Source organism: Manduca sexta, chromosome 26 (assembly GCF_014839805.1).
Source record: "Manduca sexta isolate Smith_Timp_Sample1 chromosome 26, JHU_Msex_v1.0, whole genome shotgun sequence".
Classification (NCBI taxonomy): domain Eukaryota; kingdom Metazoa; phylum Arthropoda; class Insecta; order Lepidoptera; family Sphingidae; genus Manduca; species Manduca sexta.
In genome coordinates this window covers 11652958-11674433 of record NC_051140.1, presented here as the reverse complement: position 1 = coordinate 11674433, position 21476 = coordinate 11652958, and the positions used below count along the sequence as shown (strand labels likewise).

At 34.8% G+C, this 21476-nt stretch overlaps 3 protein-coding genes across 3 annotated transcripts in view; 1 reads left to right on the top strand and 2 right to left on the bottom strand.

The window, feature by feature from the left end:
- The window catches only part of LOC115442533 (zinc finger matrin-type protein 2), a 168988-nt gene extending 158945 nt beyond the window's left edge, over positions 1 to 10043 (bottom strand). Inside the window, exon 1 of the mRNA XM_037443254.1 lies at positions 10025 to 10043. The gene's annotated coding sequence lies outside the window, so the exon portion shown is untranslated. The remainder of the gene's footprint in view (positions 1 to 10024) is intronic.
- LOC119190702 lies at positions 2465 to 3715 on the bottom strand. The gene is made up of 2 exons (XM_037443120.1): positions 3707 to 3715; positions 2465 to 3205 (listed from the first exon to the last, which is right to left on the bottom strand). The coding sequence occupies exons 1-2, from the start codon at positions 3713 to 3715 to the stop codon at positions 2465 to 2467; spliced, it is 750 nt and encodes a 249-aa protein (XP_037299017.1).
- Positions 10044 to 10250: 207 nt separating the features above from the next.
- LOC115442509 (luciferin 4-monooxygenase) lies at positions 10251 to 20990 on the top strand. The gene is made up of 11 exons (XM_030167552.2): positions 10251 to 10510; positions 12827 to 13034; positions 13779 to 13965; positions 14790 to 14912; positions 15391 to 15556; positions 15825 to 15962; positions 16327 to 16452; positions 16527 to 16607; positions 19315 to 19461; positions 19683 to 19848; positions 20397 to 20990. The coding sequence occupies exons 1-11, from the start codon at positions 10367 to 10369 to the stop codon at positions 20531 to 20533; spliced, it is 1623 nt and encodes a 540-aa protein (XP_030023412.2). The 5' UTR covers positions 10251 to 10366; the 3' UTR covers positions 20534 to 20990.
- Positions 20991 to 21476: the final 486 nt, after the last annotated feature.

Sequence of the window (21476 nt, the reverse complement as noted above, 5' to 3'; positions counted from 1 at the left end):
ATAGCGAAAAACTATATCACGCGGGCGGAGCCGCGGGCAAAAGTTAGTTTCAAATAAAAATTAAATAGCTCTTAATCTTTTACTTTGCCAATAATTATAGTTATCCTTAAAGGTGTTTCAGTATATAAATTAATGATTAAAAATTGCATCAATATGAATGAATAATAAGAAAAAACCACAACACTCCAAAAAACATATAAACTTTAGACACAAACAATATAAGCACTTAATCAAACAAATCAGCTCGTCACCATCCGCTGCTGGGTACAAGCCTCATCGCTATCACGCCACTCTTTCCAGATCTATGTGAGCCCGGTCCATGGCTTGCCAGCTCACTTCGCGGTATCATCGGACCATGGGGCTGGTGGTCTGCCTCTCTCTCTTTGATCATTCCTCGGGTACTTGGTGACTGTCTTGGTCCTCCTGTCATCGTCCTATCTAGCAAACGGTTCTGCCCATCTTCACTTCAGCTTGGCGATGCTTGTGCCTACGTTTTAACATATTATATTCTTATACAAAAACGATGTTCAATTTAAATTAAGCCACGACACCAAAAAATATTTAATGAGCAATAGAAACTCGAATTGGAAAGAAGATTACATTGCAGCTCGGTGTGTATTTGTTCTTTAACACATTTCAATCATCGTCGACCGCTAGGTTTCTGATTTGTATGATTTTTATAAACTATTGTTGCTATGACTCTATGTTACACATAGTCTATGTTTTAGTTAACTTTGGGCGAAGGGCGCAACGTTCGCGTGACAGTAATTTTCTCTTACTGTTGGTAAAAATGTCAATCAAGGTGAACAGCCAGAAGTCCAGATTCACTTTTACGACTGGGTATTCTTACAGAAAGAGAGTCCCGAGAGTTATCAGGAACATACCAGTACTTTCCGTCACCAGACGCAAATTTCGACGCCGAAAATAAAACTGCCTGGGCCCCCTCTCTATGGAGAGTCTAAAAAGGCGATTAATAGGAATCGTTACGCATTCAGTGCAAATATTTTTTTTTACATTGTGTAATACATGGGAATCTCATAATAGCACTGAGGTGCAATGTATCTTTAAGCTAAACGTACTTAATTTAGTTTAAAATTCTCTTTTGATTCTAAGAAACCGAATACTTTATATAACGGGTAGTAGTTAATTTGAAATAATCTAGAATGGCATAGGTAGAGTTTCCTGTATAATGGCTTAAATTGCTGTAGGCACATCTATAGAAAAATGTATAGTACACGATAAACAAAATAATTCGTTACAAAAGAAATGAAAACTCATAAAGCTAGACCGGGCTCTACATTGTGAGACTACGCGCTTTATTGAAACTATCAATCGTCGTTATTATGAGGCGTCATTTATTATAAAGAAATGTTTTCTTATGGGAGCACACAAACAGAGGCAGACACAATAACGGGTACAAGTTGCTAAATTGGATTCGCGCCCCGGGGACGTGGATGGGACAGGCGGCGACAGCGACAGCGCGAGGCGCGGCTAATCTCGCCGCTCGGCAGCATTTACCACCAATACGCCAACACATATTTTACACAAATATATTGCTTAAATATATATAATATATAGTAAAAAGGTAAAAATGAGAAAGGTTGGATAAGAGAAGAAGGGATTGATGAAACTAACGTTAGACATATTACTAAAGGAAACGCTGTATTTATAGATAGTTATCAAAATTATACTGATCTGTTTAATATTTATCTCCCTATCAGTTTAGTCCTGGATGCAACTTATCTCATGGAGCCGATTGGTTGTGCTCATCATGGATGATGGCGATCATGGATATACATATTTCGATAATAAATTATATTTATTTACGTTCAGAATAATCTATCACTTAATACTAGACATACTGCTTTCAAGCACATGAAAAAACTTATATTTCACGATTAACTTTATAATAATAATCATAATAAGCCCGCAGGGGCGGCTTTGTGGCGAGTCGACGTTGAGTGGCGATACCGCGTTCCCTGATCCCGTGAAGGGTAAATGAGACCCCCTGACATTTGGTTTGCCTTAACAGGCCGGCTAGGGATGGAAGTCGCAAGAGCTAAGAACGCCAAATTTACGCCCCAGGGTGGAAGTGCTCAATCTGCGTTATAGCGAGGAAACCCGCTCCGGAACGCGACAGCGACCCGCGATGGTGTAATCGGTGCACACCTCTTTTTTTTTTTTTTTGTGTGGGACTCTTCGCATATTATATATATATCATTATATATATATCATTATATATACATTTAACAATTCTTATTTTTACTTATTTCTATTGTTTATCTTATATACTATTTTTTTACAATATTTTAAAAACCTATCTATTTTATGTTTATCTTTCATTATTCTATGTATATTTTCTATTTTCAAGCTTGCATCTAAATCCATCTCCAGCTCATATCTATCGGCTGCGTGGATGGGACACTCGAGCAGGAGATGTGGGACCGTCTCCTGAACGTCAGGGTCACATTGGCACGCCGGGCTCTCCTTGCACTTGAACAGATGCAAGTACTCGGAGAGCCCGCCGTGCCCCGTGAACACCTGCGTCAGTGTGGCGTCCAGGGCGATCCGCCTTACGACCCTGTGCGCCTCGACCGCGTCCGGAAAGAACAGCTTCGTCACCGAAGCCGTCTCTCCGTCCGCGTATCTCCGGCTCAATCGAGTCCTTTCGGATCTGTCGTTTGACGAACGAAACCGGACATTTGTCGTAGTGCGCACGGGTCTTCAGGTGTTGTGCGGCATCGTTAGCGAGTACGTCCGCCCTCTCGTTTCCCTCCAAACCCACATGTGCCTTCACCCAGAAAAGCTCAATTTTCTGGGTGCGTTTTTTGGCTTCTTTTATCAATTTTTTTATTTCAAACGCTATGGGGTGGAGGGAATCACCTCTGGCGACGACGTCGAGAGCGGACCTTGCGTTGCTGAAGATGCCGCACGCAGGAAGCCCGCTACGGAGCGCCTCCTCCACGGCTTTGCGGAGGGCGAGAAGTTCCGCCTGATAGACAGAGCAGTATGGCTCGAGCCGCAATTTTCTGGTACTCGTCTCGGCGGCACCGTTCCATATGGACAGCGCCGCTCCGACTTTCCCTTCAATCTTGCTTCGGTCGGTGAAGATGCTAAGACCCTCACCGACGTGCCGAGCCAATTCCGCCCCGTCCACCAGGCATTGGAAGCTCCCTCCCTCCCCAGGTGCACACCTCTGGACACCCTTTAGCCACCCACACCGGTGTTGCGTCTTTGGCTTACGCCTCTTATGGAATGCCCATCTACGGAAGGGGGGGGGGGGAGCAAGTCACCCTCTGCTTTGAATATATAAGATTGAGACATTTTACTTGGCAGGCGTCCCGTTGTCTCAATCAATAGCCCAGCTACCAGTCCGGTTAGATCCCATCCATAGACCCAGTATAATTCCCATCTTTTCCGAAATAGGCCCTGCACCTTACAAGCGCTGTCTTTGGCTGTATTTCCTCCATAAGTACAGACAGAGGGAGTACTTGCAAGGTGTATAAACCCCAACTAGAGTAATGTATCTTAAAGGGGCTTCTACGTGTTGGATCCATGTCCCTACGCAAGCCTTCGAAAAGGACCGGTCTTTATGCCGTGATTTACCACAGGACAGATACATCATAATAATATAGTTTTCTTTGGTGGTTCGAGGCGAGTAAAATTATAGAATACGCGTGATTGACGACTAATATTTTATTATCACTTGATACATAATCATTATTTTACACTCAGAACCATAAAGGATTACAAGTATGTATATACGTGCTTATTTAGTCGTATCTAATGCACAAATGTTAGTTTTTCCTCAATAAAATAAAAAGTAAAAGACACATTTAGGTATAATGAGCGGTATCGCGTGGGAGCTCGAACGATGCGTGTGCGCGTGTGACGGGAGCCGGAAACGCACTGGCCATGCGTCCTCAAACCACTAGGTGACTTACCATTGACCGGGCGAGACCAAGCGGTTCGCGTATCGGGCCAACCGTTTGGCGTGTTTGAAAACCCGCAGACCTTGTACTACATATATTACGTATACGAAAAAAACAAAACCTACTCTGATGGAATACTCAGTCTCAGTTAGATTATAATTATTACTTATCGAACTTAGGACATATTTTTTTTTTGTTACAGAAATTTGAATAAACGATTGAGTAATATGTTTTATGATAATTATTCATATTATTTCTGTAGTTCACGTGAACAAATTTGCGGACAACCGCTAGTTCACGTGTAATAAAGTGTCTTTTTATAAAAAAAAAAATCGGTGGAAAGTGTTTTTGGTATTCCTGTAATATTTTCCTACATAATTATAACTCGGTTTTTTAGCATAAACCGGCATATTTTGATTTATTATGTAAGCTCGTAATGTTTTGTGATTGAATTGATAGTGAGGTAATATGGTGGTCTACCAATTTTTATAAGTAGATTTTTTATGGCAAGTTAGTTGCGGCTAACGACTCGTCTAAACAAATACTTTATAAACAAAGTAAATTCCTTTCGTGTTACGCTTTTTATATCGAATAGCAACAACAAAAACTGATTATCTTTTCGCAAAAATATTTGGTTAATTTAAGTTAATGGAAGGATTATGTATTTACCTGACTATCTATCGTAAGTATCTAAATATTCCATAAATTAAGTTTTCTGACTGATTCATGCAAAATATAGATAACGTAATACATCAATTTATTTATTCATAATATAATTAATTTGTTCCGCAAAAGTCACGCATAGAAATCAAAATCTAATTAAGCTTCATACCTACTGAGTAACATTTAGTGTTTATTTTATCAAAATCGACCCATATTAAATGTTAATATTCTTTTAGAAATCTCATAGTTATCTCTATGCAGCCGCATCGCACCTATATTGGGACGGCGTGGCGCTACGACATACACAGTGGCGGCCCTGAACGACGCGAGGCCCTAGGCGAAAGTAAAAAGAAACAGACGCGAGACCCCGGGCAGACTAAAAAAACGTTCCCCTGTTTTAACATTTTTGTCGGTAAGATCGTAAAAAAAAGGTCCTGCGAGGCACCGCGCAAGGCCTCTGTAAGCGCGAGGCCCTAGGCGGTTGCCGGGTTCGCCTCCCCCAAAGGCCGCCTCTGGACATACATATAGAATTAAGAATAGCAGTACGTAGAAATATATTATTTATTAGGTGTACCTCTACCTCGCACCCACGCCCGGGGGAAAAACCTTTCTCGCTACAAGTCCTTAAAACACTGTAGCGACTAATAGCAGCACCCGAAAAACGCCGGCGCCATTTATTTCAAAAAATAGAATAAAAATTCCATTATTTTTAATGAAAGCAAATCACCGGAATCGATAATAGCCTTTGCATAAATCCAGCACACGATCTCTATCGCTCTGTAAAATTTCATCCATAACCGATTAGCTGATTCGACGTTTAGGAGTACCTATTAGAAATTTCTAAGAAACATCCGAAAGTCCACACATTTTTTTTAATTCTTTCGACTTTAAATGATAAATTACTTAACCTTGCTTTTATTATACCCGAGAAGGTGTAAAACTATCGCAATATTGGTTAGAACCAATTGGTTATAATGCTCCAATTATACAGAATTCAAATGCCATCACTATCAATACATATCAAATGTTGATTGATTATATTATCATGCAGAGTAATCAATAAGATCCGGGTTAGATGCAGCTGCTTAATATTATGGCCGTTTTATCAGATTTCGCACCGAAAGCAATATATAATCCATCAGAAAAGTGTTCAAGCTTAGAAATGTACTTATTCAATAAATTGAATATTTGAATGCAAATATAATATTGCATAATTATTAATATGTAGTTTACATAAAACTATAATACCATCTTAATGAAAAAAATATTCAATGATTCCTTCTTCTTTCTTCTAAGACAGGAAAAAATAAGGCCCAGGAAATAAAAACACATAACTAATTTTAAACCATTTTTATCACCCCAACTACGGTGAAACGAGAAAATGTATTGATTTTAACACCCTATGTACTAGCTATGTATGTATCCATTGTAGATTCCACTCTAGAGTTCCTAGTGGGTCGATTTTGACAAATAAAGAGTCTATCGATTTGTCCTACTGTAATTATAGCCTAGACATATGCATTTTTTTATCAAATTGCATTTTTTGGAAATGCTAACAGTGCAATAATAATGCCATATAGCGAAAAATTCTTTGTTATAAAAAGATATAAATACTCATAATTGTGTACATACATTGAAATCCTTATTATATAATATCAACAATCTAAACCAAGAGAAAATGTTTTTGTGTATTATTTTACAGCATTTCAGTAATAAAAATTTCTTTCTTTTCTCCATTTAACCATTTGTGGTTAAATGGAAAAGTAACTCTTCAGCTTTATATAATAGTATAAATATAGCATGATAAATGGATACACCGCATTTTGACAGTTGCATAGCGTAATAAGAGGAAAGAGGGTGAAGCCAAATCCACCACTCTAAAGTTTTATGGTCTTCATACCAAGTTGTTGAGGTATATGTATTTTATATATATTTTAAAAAATGACAAAATAAATATTGTAAAAAGTTCACAAATATCAAATCTGCAATTATAAAAACACTGACAAACAAAAAAACATTTCAGATGTTATAGTGTTTTTTTTAAATTTGCTAGCTCCATCAATGTGACACGCTTTTATTTATTAAAAAATGTGCCTGAAATAAAAACGCGAATATTTAATACATCGGGTTTAAATTATTTTTTACTTTTTAGTTCTTTTTTATTAAAAAGAAAAAAAGATTGTTTTTAAAAAGTTTTTGTTTCTTTTGATTTTTTAGCTGATATATTAAAGAAGACTGATATATTAGAGCAATATAAATAAATCTTCTCGTGGTAATTCCGTTTATTTATTATATGAAGGCCATTCTCATATCATCAATCAAAATCTAAAATAGCTAGTGTCGTACGATATTTTTATCTGCCCAGATAAGGACCACCATTTACAGGGTGTAAAAGACGCTATAGTGGGCCACGTCAGTACATCGTGTTGCGAGATCAACTTGTATACATCTGGTTTTAAAAGCCCGACATAATTGTGTCGATTAGTCAGGGATAATCATCACTAATCAGTCGATACTTCATCTGGACCCTACTCCGGTTACCATCATGTGTAAAAAAATCTTCAATAAAATAACTTGAAGTTTTATTAGTTTATGTCATTTTCCAACTGCGCTGCATTAACTCTTACAAGCGGATAGATAAGCCAAAATGACCATAAAAATGAGCAAATGAGCTCTTTTAAAATATTAATCCACACCTGACACGCGACACAATTTGCCAACAACAAGCTGTCAACATTTTGCATTCAAAAAACTACTACAAAGCTGACAGCAGCAACAAGTTGACAGCGAATAAATAATTAAGTTTTTAATTATTAACCTTGAAAACTAAAACTATCATAGACAGATGATAAAAAATAAAACTTTGCCGATGGAAATAGCAATGTGACCTTATTAGTGAATTAAATAAATAGATTATCATTTTGGTGAGCGGAAAATATCGTAGAAACATTTTCTACGTCGACTTATCCAATACGCTTATAATTTAATGAATCCTTGCCAATATAAAGATGCAAGTACAGAATACATATAAAAAACATGAAGTTATGGCCCTGTTCCGTCTAGGACGGCGTGTCCTTTTCACAGGCTTTCTAATGAAAGGATAGCTTTGATGGCTGTATAGGTAAATAGTTATTGTTTTTCACTCTCTTACCTATCTATCAAAGCTGTACTTCCAATAAATGGCACGTAATTGCAAAAAGACGAATTCGCCCCTATAGACTGAATGGCCCTCCTGACTTTATTAAGTTTTACTTGTGTCTATAAAAGGGTTATTGCAGAAAATATGTAAGTTTCCTATTGATTTACGAAATGACCAACATTTTAGTGCTAGTGTATGACTTAGACGAAAACTATGAATTAACAAACCGCCTATTATTAAATTCTTTCGGGTTTATAAACTATAATACTATAGCTATTTACAGAGTTCCCAGTTTCAAAAGACTTGTCTGAAACTTGATTATTCAACCTATTGACTGTAAAACAATGATATAGGTAATTCGAGAATGCAATGGCTGCAAGAATTATACAGTAATCTTACTTTAATGTTTATCCAATATAGTGCAGGTACTACTGAAATTGTACTCTTTAAGTATGTAGAGTGTTTTCATCAAATTCAAACAACGGCACTAAAAGAAAGATCATTTCGCAAACTACTTATTAAGTAAAAAAAAAGATAACAAAAAATTTTACCACCACCAATTAGTCACTGACTCAAAAATTAGTAACCATTATATACCTGTTATGTGAAATAATTATTTGCTTTTTAGTAGTTTGTGAAGGCGGTTTTTTTGTTATTTTTTTTTTTGCTTTATAGTGTTAATCAAAAATAGACTGGTCTCGATGGCGTAGTTGAGTTGCGATCACGAAACGACTATCGCGCTGAGGAGTTACATCTCTGGTTTCCCCTAAAAAGGGGAAAAGTGTGATGCTATATATACGTAGCTGTATATGTATCTAAAAAGTAAACTTAATCAAACCAAACGCTAAAACACAACTGATATGTTTTGCTCACTATACGACTATCGCGCTAAGGAATTCACCTCTGCCTACCCCTGAAAAGGGGAAAAGGTGTGATGCCTTATATAGGTACGTATATAAAAAGTAGACTCAACCAAACCCAACGCCAAAAAAACAACTGATATATTTCGCACAAGGCACGAAAAGCGCGCTGAAGTGTTCACCTCTGCCTACCCCTAAAAAGGGGAAAAGGTGTGATGCTATATATATACGTATGTATATAAGAAGTAGATTCAACCAAAGCCAACGTAAAAACACAACTGATATGTTTCGAACGCGCTCTTATTATGGAGCTTAGGTGTTACACCTTTGCTTTATATATATATGTATGTATGTAAGTGAGAAGTGAATTCTACCAAACTCAACGCAAAAATGCCACTAAAACCATCACAAGAAAGCAATATTCGCAATTTAGTTTACTTGGACGACCTAATTATTTTACTAACTTTTTTTAGTTTTAAAACTAAACTACTGAATCTATTTTGAAAAAAAATCTATGGGACCGATTTGAAGGTATATTCTTTCAAATAAAAAAGATTTTTCTAAATCGGTTCATAAATGACCGAGCTCTGAGGTAACAAACACTTTAAAAAAATACACTTCGAATAGATTACCTTCTTTTTTTGAAATCGGTTAAATAAATTTATTAACTGAACAAACACATCAACAGCAATCAGTTTTTACTGATAAGCCAGAAAAAATAATGAACTGTATACACAAACTAGAAACACTAAACTTGTTACAAAACGCTGAATACACAGAAAGCATGACATGAATCATAGGCGCTAAACAAAAAACAAATCTACGTGGTCTTCATCGCTTCAAATTGGTTTTAAAGTTTTTGTTTATCGCACGAATACTAGCATGACCCGTTAGTGATCTTTTCTTTACGATTTATTGCTCCTTCAGTTATGATGGTACACAAGTAAAGGTTGTATGCGTAGAACATATTTTTTTTCGATTGATGCTTTTCTATTTTTTATGCCATAAATAATTCTGAAGGAATTTTGACTTAATAGCATTGGGGTACCAAGGCACATTTTTCATGAAGGAGGGAGGGATTACCGAATACATTCGATTTGATAATTTTGGAATTTTGAAAAATGATCCAATTTTATTACATAATTTATTATACTTAGTATTCATAAAATATTTAATTATTTCTAATAGCAATAATAAAATAATTTATTTACACACCATTTCCTATAGAAAGCAAAAAAAAACATAGACTTATTATAAAAATAAAAACATGTAGGTACAGTAATCGCTCTTATTGCTTTCAATGATTGCTACCATGTTCAGCATTTTTTTAAAACTTTTTTATGTGCCTCAATATCCTGGGTTGGACAGAGACCACGCCCTAGCCCCTAACGGCACCTAAGCCTGATAGTTAAGAACAATGCCACACTTACATCCGCTGCATATATCGCCGCTCGACACTCAGTTTCGCTGCATGTGAACCCTGAGACAGACTTGTCGAATTAAGCCACTGTCGCGACACATACTACGGCATACTTCAGTATGATACTACCCAATCAAACAAGAAGTACCCGCATCCGATATTCTTCCACCAGAAAGAAACATTATCAATCACAAATTTGATAGTGATTAATAAAGATTATCTAACATATATAAAAACATGTAAAGGTGTTAACAGACTACTCATTAAGTAGATTTTCGTGAGGATAATTATATATTTTTATTCTATCTATTTGAGTTTTGTTTCAAGCTTCTTCTTATCAAAATTTACTAAAATGGTGAAACAACGGGACATTAATAAGCGCGCTACGTTTTTGAAGTTAAAAGCAGCACAAAGATTAAATATAGCTCCGGAAAAGTGTCACATTGGACATCTTTTACTTCAGGGTATGCTGGAAGACCCCAACAGCTTGAATCAGGTATGTGTTTGTTTAAATTATACAGTTTCATACAAAGTTACGTTTAGGTACGCATTTCCGCCACTAAAAGGACTTTTGTGAAACTTCCAAAGCGCTGGCATCGAATAAAATGGCTTTACACTTTTAATTTAACTTAAAATCAAGAACAACCAGTATACGAACTTTTACGAAGAAGAAGGTTGTTTAAAATAAATCGTCTATTCTAAGTTCAAACACAATATTTAACAAAAAATAACGTAGCATAATGAATGCTAAAGTGAATCTCAGCTGGGGACGTATTAAAGTAACAACTTTTGATTGATAAATATGTCCCAGCCACCGACGCCTTTTACTTATTTATTTAATTCACTTTTTATACAATTTTATAAAGTTTTACTCAATGCCAGAGGCACTCTTAACCTCGAAGCTTTAAAGAAGTCAGGAACATTAATAAAACAACAACAAAATAAAAAATCGATCTTATTAAAACATTACCATATAGTTGTTATAAATGTATAAATACCTATAATAAACAATATATAGCTACCTAATATACAATAATTTTGCAGTTAGTGTAGTTACTGTTAGTTCACAAAAAAAATTATGAATATTTTTCATATAACAATTGATTTTACAATATTAAAGTAATGTCAGAGGTTGTGAACCTCACCTACCACCTCATAGGATATAATATTTTATATCCACCCGGATAGCGACCACTATGCACAATTAGTTAAAACCCGCCATAGTGGCATACGTAAACGTAGCGCGTTCCGGAATCAACCTGTGTCTCCGATACCAACAGGCCGGAATAATTGTGTCGACTGTCGAGGACTAATCATGTCTCTTCAGTCGAAATTCTATTGAACCCTACTCCACTTACCGTCATCTGCAGTTGGGTCACTTTGTCCTGCCCGCATAAAAAAAACAATAGCGGTTTAGATGTTTGTAAAACATTCCAAATAACCCGCTAAATAGTTTTGTGTTTGGAAAGCAGATCTAGACTAAGACCTGGATTAACTCACAAACTAAGTACTTTTAGCCGAGGGAAATGCTCAGTGGTATTTATATATATTTTGGCGAATCACACTTTTGCAGACTTAGCCACAAGCAAAGCTTAATGTGTTATAATTTCTCGCCAATTGCCATGTGCCCCAGCACAGTTAATGATGCGGCCTCCATTTTCTTCATAAAGGATTCACGCGAAATTACCGAGAGCAACCTGCTTCTACTCTCCTAGTGTCTCAAATAAAGGACTTTTTAAAAGACTTGCATGTTAATAAATAATAAGCAAGCAACTCTTCACTTTTGATTTTAACCATTTAAAATCACAATTTTATTTTCAAATTGCTTTACTGTTTAGAGTTGTACTTTTTCATTTATTTGTTAGGCGCAAACTTCAAAATAATTATAATTAATCGAAAAAATAAAAGATAAAAAAAAAAGTTTCATGTAAATTGTACTTGACAGTTATCATATTAAATGGCTAAGATAGAGAGATGGCTATTTTTATTGCCGTTTATTTAGAATCATAGGTTAGAGTGTGACTTTTATATTTGGTCGGTTTATACGTTTACGTGACAGGTCCTTAACCTTTTTATGTTCCTTTTTATTTTTGGTATGTACTACATACATAATATTATAAAAAATGTGTGTATGATTGAATGTCTACAAATAAGTGGTAATAATTATTCTCAGCATTACATTATATTATTTCATATTTTGTAATTGCACCACGTTGCTAATCAACATTTATATAAAAAATATTTTTACATTGATATTTCAATAATATTTTACAATAAGTATGTGCTGCGCGAACTGGAATCCGGCTGTTATTAATACTTGAAGAATTCTGGCACCAAGTGTTATATTTTATTAAATATTAATAAACTATATAACTTGTGTCAGGATTTACGCGGGAAAAACTTTGTGGCACACAAATTTTGACGAAGCCGCGGGCAAAGCTAGTTAGTTAATAATATTATCGTCCCCTCCATAATCCTCCGTCTTTATTAACAAATCGCTTTAAAACAGTCCACACAGGGTGTTATTCAATATAGGAATCAAACTTAGGTCGACCTAGTCCACATATTATTATATACTAGAAAAATAATTTACTCTTATAATTTCATCAAATTAATATCGTACTTCGTCACTTTATTTTAGCAAACACGACTTGGTTTATATTTAACCTACATGATTCTAATGGGATTTTTTTACTATCCAAGTCCGTTTGGTACTACATTGATTATGAAATAAATGCTGTGTCGCAGTCTTTTTATCAAAATGTGAAATCAGTACCCAGTATATTGGGTATACATTATCACTTTTTTACAGATCGATGGAACAACAGATACTCATGAAACTAATATATCAGTGGCACTTCGTACATCCCGGCTCGCCAGCGCTATGACAAACAGCGGAATGGAACCTGGAGATCCTGTCATAGTATCAGGACACAATCATCTGGATTTAGCTATACCCTTTTTTGCGAGCCACTTTAATGGATATCCTTTTTGTGGAATCGACCCTATGGTCACAGAGGGTAAATATTATTCCTATCCATAGTAAATTTGTTTCTTAAAGAGTATTACTTATTTACTCAAATATACTTAATATGCAAACACGTAATCTTCAGTCTTCAATCAGTTGTTTATCAAGAACTACAAGAAAATCAATATCATGCAGTAAAAACCCGTGTCCTCTCAATTTACAAACTCATAAATTTATTATTGCCCGTATACTTAAGTAAGCCTCAAAAACAGGACACTTCTGTGGCGCAGCGTGCGATAAGTTAACTTTCAAACAAGAAACCGCCGGTTCGATGACTGAACAAAGATCTTTATACCACAAATACTTATACGGGCTTGAGTGTGAGGAGACCGAATTCCGAAAATCGCTTGTAGTCCCACATATCTACATCATATAAGACTCTTAACGTGAGATAAAATTATATGTGTAACATTGCATATACGTGGAACCTGATGATATATAGTGCTGTGTGTGTTCAAAAAACCTTACGTCGAAACAGTTAAATGTGACGTAAAATAATTTTATATTTATCGTGTATTCTTTTTTACGAATAAACCATTCATAGTATTTCAGAAAATCCAAATATCAGATACTTTATATTCATGTGCAGATAGTAATTATTTTAGTGCACCTAGTCATTAGTCAATACTTCAATATTAACGTAACATTTTCGGTAGAATAATTTACAAAATAATATTGACATCCGAGATCATGACGTTGTAACTTGTTTATGATAAAAATACCTTATTTATTTTAGCTGATTTGACTTCACTGTTTCCATACATTAAACCAAAAATTATATTCTGTGAAAAAGCAAATATCCAAAAAGTAAAAAATGCTCTCGCTGGCAGTAAAATCCAGGTGCAAATTGTAGTTTTTGATGACCCAACATGTGACTTGGAACATTATGTCAAGGAAAATAAAGGAACTGACCACAATTACAGGTAAAAAATCTTGTCAATTCTGACATCTACATTATACAGAACATTTAAAAACATAATTATTTATAATTCATTTCTGAATTCTTAAATACGGGTTTGTATAGGCACCTAGTTTTTAACAACTTACTGTCTTATCATTTTAAATAATTTTTAATATTATCTTTCAATTTCATTCATACAACCAAACTAATTTTATCAAATAATATTTTTTATCTAAAAAACAAGGATTTCCAGTTTAAAATAGATATATAATTGAAACCTGATCATGAAATTGTAAAATAATTATTATCATATATAAATTATGATTTGCTGAAATTTATATCAGGAAATTGTGAACATCGAGAAGCGACAATATGAAAGAAACTAATTTTTAAATCAATCTCAGTTTTTGGTAGGATCTCAAGTAGACATTTAATTTATTGAAATATTTAATACACAAAGCTTAAGTGATAGCGACGTCCTTGAGATACTGATTCTATAGTTGACAGACTTTGACAGCGTTTTAGCTGATATCGCACTTCAGAGCGAACTGAGTTGTATAATTAATACGGCTCTATGTACTCATATTTTACTACTGTAGATCCTATGTTTGGCGGCACCCGACTTTGTCTATATCTTTATGCATATATCTGAAATGGTGGACTATAATATAGGTAGTTAAGTATTTAATATTCGATTCATATCTAGAATCCATACTTTAAGTACCGACTATTTATATAGTACATTGATACTTAAAACAAAGTCCATACTACTGCAAAAATAAGAGTATATTTTTGTGCCGTAAAAACAAGCGAGAAGTTCACATACCTAAATACTTTTTCTTATAGGCCAGCCGAGTTCGATCATTCTAAAATAGCTGCATGGCTTATGTTGACCAGTGGCACAACCGGACAGCCGAAAGTGGCCATTATTCCTTTTGATACATTGTTGAATGGCGTATGCTGCTGGTGGTAAGCACCTACTTATTATCTGATTTATATATTAAAATGACAACAAGAAACTCTGTACACCTTTTTAAGCACGTGGTGCATTCGGAGGGCTGTGAGATTTGGCACAATTAAAGTTCATATAGAGGAGGGCAGAATAATAAAACTTATGAATATTATATTATGTTCCATAGTATATATTACATTCTACATTCGAATTTCGATCATTGAATATTCAATATTTTTTTATTGCAGCTCCCTCTTTGTCTGCTCTTAGAATAAAAGTCTATTCTCAATTCTAGGTACCAAAAGTAGCTACCTTAAACACTCCAGGAATAGGATAATATAGCTTCCAATTAGTAGAGTTGTTAATTCCGCCTTTTAAATAAGTTTTTTCCATATTTTTTTTATTGCTTTACCGCAAAATTACTGGTTACCGGTAGACAAAAACGACGAACAATTATTATTCTTATTTAAATTTGTGTTATTTATTATACTTTAGGACTCCATTCACAGAAGGGATTGAAATCACAATGGCCATGCGAAGTCTACATTGGGTTTCGGCTTTACTGTTTTTCGTGAGTGGACCGCTGGTGGGATACACTAGGCTACAAACATCTGTACCAATTACGCCACAGAGCCTCATCCAGCTTATCAACAAATATAAAGTAATGTTTTTATATATATAGTCGACCTAAAAACAAATTAATCAAACCTTGGATTAAAATCAAATCAGAATTATATTTTCAACAGATTTTTTTGTTTTTCATACAACCCGTTTATATTTTTCCACGGGTTTTTATGTACAAAATATAACGCTATTTAATTACCTGTGACATGTTACTATATTTAAAATTTTAAATTTGCATGATATCAAGGATAAGAATGTTTGTATAGTGTATACATGAATATTTTAGTAAACATTTTTTTTTTCAGCCAAGTGTGACCGCGTGGACGCCATATTTATTAAGTCAATTTCTTGTAGCAGCTGAAAATATTTGTGACTTATCGTGCTTCAAATACATTGTTATTGGCGGCAGCGCCATCGAGAAGCCATTATACGAAAGATTTAGCGTGAGTTTTTATGTCATCTGAGTTTTACATTCCTTTTATGATACAGGACACTATGAATAAAAATGTATTTATATGATTGAATTGATATACTATGGGGTATAAGACTACGTCTAGGCACCCATCAGCAGAAAGTATATTCATAATGCTGCAATTGTAAATATTTTATCTACACTAGGATAAATGAAGGTTCACTGTATAGTATTATATACCCGAAGCATATCGCCATGCCCAAAATACTTATCAACCACCTACTCATCGAATCTGCCCGCAATGTAATAAATCTTCGCAAGAATGTAAAATTTTATAGCAAAATATTAAGTTATAGCCCTTTTTACACAAAGGCTAATAAAAAAAATTGTTACAGAAAAAATGTGGAGCTTTCCTGTACTTAGTTTACGGAATGACCGAGCTTTTAGTGCCTGTGTTTGACTTTGATGAAAACACTCCGTTCGGTTCGACTGGCACACCTTCGACAAAATACCAATTCAAAGTAAGAACCAATAATGACTAACTATAATTATTCAGAAGACATAAAATCTTAATTATATTGTATTTTTGTTACAGCTAGTAGATAATGATAATCAAGTTGTAGACCAACCTTTAAAAACTGGTGAACTCTGGATTAAGGGAGACGCATTTTTCAAGGTACTCATAAATTATAATCTATATATATAAAAATCAATTGCTGTTCGTTAGTCTCGCTAAAACTCGAGAACGGCTGAACGGATTTATCTTATCTTGGTCTTGAATTATTCGTGGAGGTCTAGGGAAGATTTAAAAGGTGAGAAAAATTCGAATAATTGCCGGGAAAATCCTCAAAACAGCATTTTTCTATTTCCCATACAAACGTTTTCTAAATAAAATGGAGAGTCAATTTGTAATTTATTACCGCTGCATAAAGTTCAAATTCGCGTGCGCGTTGGAGGATCTAATATCGCGTTCTGAAACTCAACAAAAGTGAAAGTGAATCGCGAACGCGACAAAATTGCATAGTCTCAAAATACATAGTACATAAATAGTGGTCGGCTTCGAGAAACTCAATTTTAGCTAACTTCAGTTGTTAATATAATATATAACTCAAAGGTGACTGACAGTGATATATCAAGGAACAGCCCAAACCATTGGACGGATCGGGCTAAGACTTTACATGCATAAAGCTACTATGACGTAGGCATCCCCTAAGAAAGGATTTTGATAAATTCTACCCTTAAGGGGATAAAATAGGGGATGAAAGTTTGTATAAATGTTCTTAGATTTTCGACTGATTGAACTGAAATTATAGATTGGGGATAAAATTAGTTTGAACCTATAAGTACCGGGAAAATATGTAGTAAGACTTTTATCAAACAGTGGAATTTTATCCTGGAAAACACCTTCACGCGGGCGAAGCCGCGAGCAAAAGCTAGTATACTGATAAAATAATATTGGCCACACTGCAAATATACTGAGCATGACTGCCTCGGTGGCGTAGTTATTATGCGTACATGATAAGAGTACGTCTACCGCGTTGAGGACCTGGGTTCACATCCCGGATCGGACCAAAAATAAATGATACTAGATTTATACATTTTAAAAATTACTCAATAGCAGCTCGGAGTCGAGAATTGGCGGTGTAATACACTGTAATTTCATTACTAATATCTACACTATAAAATATGTGCACTATACCTATTCGATCCTTAAATGCTGTTGCAATGATGACTGTAACATAAAATTTACTCAAAATGTCCGCCTCCTCATTTTTATACCTCTTAATCTTCTCGGCTAGTCGTCAATGGCAGTACGCACCATATTCATTTCTACATCTGCCATTACTTACGTCCAAGATGCTTTAAGACTCTTCAAGTTCTTATGCGGCTTAGAATACACTTTTTCCTCTAAAACTTGCCATATTTTGTAATCCAAAGGATTAAGATTCAGGCTGGAAGAGGAGTAATCTTCCTGCTTGATGACGCCGATATTTTGACGTTCGGAGCAAGCTTGCGTTGTTTTGGCCTTATGGGCCGGTGCAGAATCTTGTTTAAACACCCACGGCTGCCTTGGAAGAGCGTCTGAGACAGATCTTTTACAATGCTATCCAAATTGTCTCTTGGTATACTGTGGCCCTAGTTTTGACACCTTTTTCACAAAAATGTACCTCAGTAGGGCCAACGTAAGAGATCCCTAACCAAATCATCACTGATGATGGATGATGACTATGTTGCACCAGGGGAACGGCTTTACCAGCTTCTTCTAAGCTTTTGGCGTAAATTCTGTCAATGTCTGTCTGTTATAAGTTTATTCAATGCAAAAAAAAATCGTTTGTAAACGGGATGCTCTGATGTTGTTTTTTAGCGTACCGTCATAGTCACACGTGGGATTTTTTTGCTTTCATCAGTTTAAATTGTTGGTTAAGAAATGGCCGTTTTTTCTTTTGTAAGAGCGTAGTCCAAGGTCTACGTTAAGCACTGTTTGGCAGTCTTTCTGCTCAAACCCATTTGAGCCATCAATTTCTGCTTGCGGACAGGATTCCTGGCGATTCGTGCCTTGATAGTTTTGAGTGTTCAAAGCTATGAAAGTTGTAAAGCTGGAGTTGTAAAGGATTGAGGTCGACAACTTTCCTGTCATCGACATTTGATTTATACCATACCTTTTGATGGTACAGTACACAAACCTCAGCGTAATATTTAGGTCTCGCAGCAATTTTAAAACCGTTAAGTCTCGCAACAATATAATGCAATTACTGCTACGCGATCATATTTAAGCGTCCACGCCATTTTGGAAAATGAATAAAACAATAAAATTTTAATGTCAATCTATTTGAAAAACATTCGAAAATAAAACATGTTACAGAAAAATATACAATAAATTTACTTTATTTTTTTAGTTACGTGCCAGTGACATTACATCGGTCGGTCAACAAAAAAATAATAATTTCTCGAAAGCTAAAATATTATAAAAAATGCGAATTGGCATTAATAATATTTGATTTTAACAAAGTTATAGCGATTTGACCATTCTTGACTTTCGCGCCAAATTAATGTCGGCCATTGTGCGCTGTAGCTGGCTTAGGATGGTGTTTTTTGGGTAGCTAATATGTGTACAACATATATATAATATAAAGGCAATAAGAATAAATATAATGCAATAAGATATACATATCCCATGCACAAAAATACTGTAGACCGCTGTTATTTAAGGACCGACTAGGTAATATCTCCTGCGTACCTGGCAGATGTCCGTTAAGATTGGCCGCCATGGCCGAAATTCGGTTTGGAGGGATTCATATACTGTATTTTACAAAAAGTTACTTAGATTCCTACTTTCTATACTTGTCGCTAATAACTCAAAAAGTATATATTATTATTTCCAGGGATATTTAAATAATCCAGAAGAAACCAAAACTATTTATACAGATGACGGCTGGTTCAAAACTGGGGACATGTTCTACAGAGATGAGAAGAACTATTACTATTTTGTGGAACGAAAAAAACTTATAATTAAGCACTACGGATTTCACGTAATTATATTATTTATTTAATTAGAAACTTCTTGAATACTAATCTGTTTCTTGTTTATTTGGCTCATATTCATTCGTCTATAAGAATTATCAAATATCCACTTTCTTTGTAATTATTGCTATTGTGTTAAGACTGTACTATATGTCTACAATTAGTTTTGTCCTGCCACCATCATTTATTTTGTGAACTTGCAAATTTACTGTTAAATTAATATTCACAGATTGCTCCACTACGATTGGAAGAAGTTATCAAAAGTCACCCTGGAGTTCTGCAAGCCTGCGTAGTGAGTGTTCCAGACCCAGATTGTGTGGAACTTCCAGTGGCTGCTATTTTGAAGAAAAACGGCATGAACGTTGATCCTCAGGAAATCTTCAGTTTACTTAAAAGTGAGATATAATATGCATAATAGGAGGACCCTACGTTGGCAACCCTAACCTTTAAATGTCACATACCACGACACATACCAAACCTACGTAGGAATAGTGGAAACTGCTTTATTTGTCTCAAAACGTTGCTCTGGTAACTCAACCTTTAATATAACCTAAAAATGACGTCGATTTCAACTTTCGTAAAAAGTTACTCAAAGCCGCGGCCACTTCATACCGCGCTGCTTGTAATTTATACTCATATATACTTTATTCGTGTGTGTCTGAAGGAATTCACTGTTCAAATTCCATTGGCCTAAAGCGACGAAAAGATATCGGATTCTTACTGGATATAGTACCTTATTAATATTTTCAATTAATTACGTAAAATAATATAATTAATTACGTAATAATAGCATGCTCCTGTCGATTAATGACAAGTATTATAATTCGTTTCATACATTGATTGATTGGCGATAAATATCTTATAAATATATTTTTTTATGAACAATTTAGACGTAATAATTATATTATGAATGAAGTAATTTATAATCAAATTTCTATTTCAGAGGAACTACCTGATCTGAACAAATTCCGGAGCGGTTTGTTTTTTGTGGAGTCGTTTCCCGTCACGCCTTCAGATAAGGTGCACCGGTCAAAAGTGAAAGAAATGGCTTTGAGTACTCGACTAATTACCCCTGTCTAAACTAATATAAAAACTGGTGCCTCGTTACATAATTCTCTATATATTTCATTATTTTAACTAAAAATATTTTAAGAATATTGAACATTATTTTAACAATCAATGCCAAATTCGGCCCTCAATGTGATTTTATTTAATATATTACACCATTATTATTATATGCAGCGTCACCTATGAATCATAGGTGATCATAGTCTCTGTATATACCAATTATATCATAATATACTCGTTATATTAAAGAATTCGTAAATCATCACACTACGTTATCCCAAGTATTAGATACTAAGTGAAATAAATCTAAGTATAATTACATAGAAATTATGATCAATTTATGTAGAGTGTATACTTTTACTTTTGTATGTAATTTGTGTATACTTTTTTTAATTTACAGGAAAGTATAAATATATAACACATGTGTCACAAAAATATATAAATAAAAATATTGGCTTAACTTACAAAACTTTGTGTTTCCTTTATTCAAATGAATGGCAAATAGTTCTCAGGCAGTAACCAAGATATTTTTCAATGAAAAACGGTAGTGACATGTATCCTAACGATAAGTATACCGATAGCAGGTATATGTCATTCCTATGCAATAACATTACCTTTAATGATTGTAGAAAGAAAACTTAGCTACGCCTCAGGTCTGCCAGATAAGTAATGCGCCTAGAGGGCCGTTGCTTCAGCCTTCTGACCATAATGAAACTGTTATAAATTGTAATAGTGAAATTGACACTTTCATGTTATTTGAACTCAACTAATGGTCACCGGTACTGTGTCCCTTTTGATTCACATGCGTTTAGCTATACCTACTCCATATATAAATAATATAGCGCTATGGGCTGATTTTTTTAACCAATATAATCATATTATTACCTGAGTAGAATAACTGTGACATATTGGCAAATGAAACACAGATTGGACAAACAACGAAAAAAATATTAAA

What these genes read in the sequence shown, in the direction of transcription:
- LOC115442509 (XM_030167552.2), top strand. Translation starts at nt 10,367, where the DNA reads ATGGTGAAACAACGGGACATTAATAAGCGCGCTACGTTTTTGAAGTTA. An exon ending in ACCCCAACAGCTTGAATCAG is followed by an intron (nt 10,511 to 12,826) that starts GTATGTGTTTGT and finishes ACTTTTTTACAG; the next exon opens with ATCGATGGAACAACAGATAC. An exon ending in AATGGCGTATGCTGCTGGTG is followed by an intron (nt 14,913 to 15,390) that starts GTAAGCACCTAC and finishes ATTATACTTTAG; the next exon opens with GACTCCATTCACAGAAGGGA.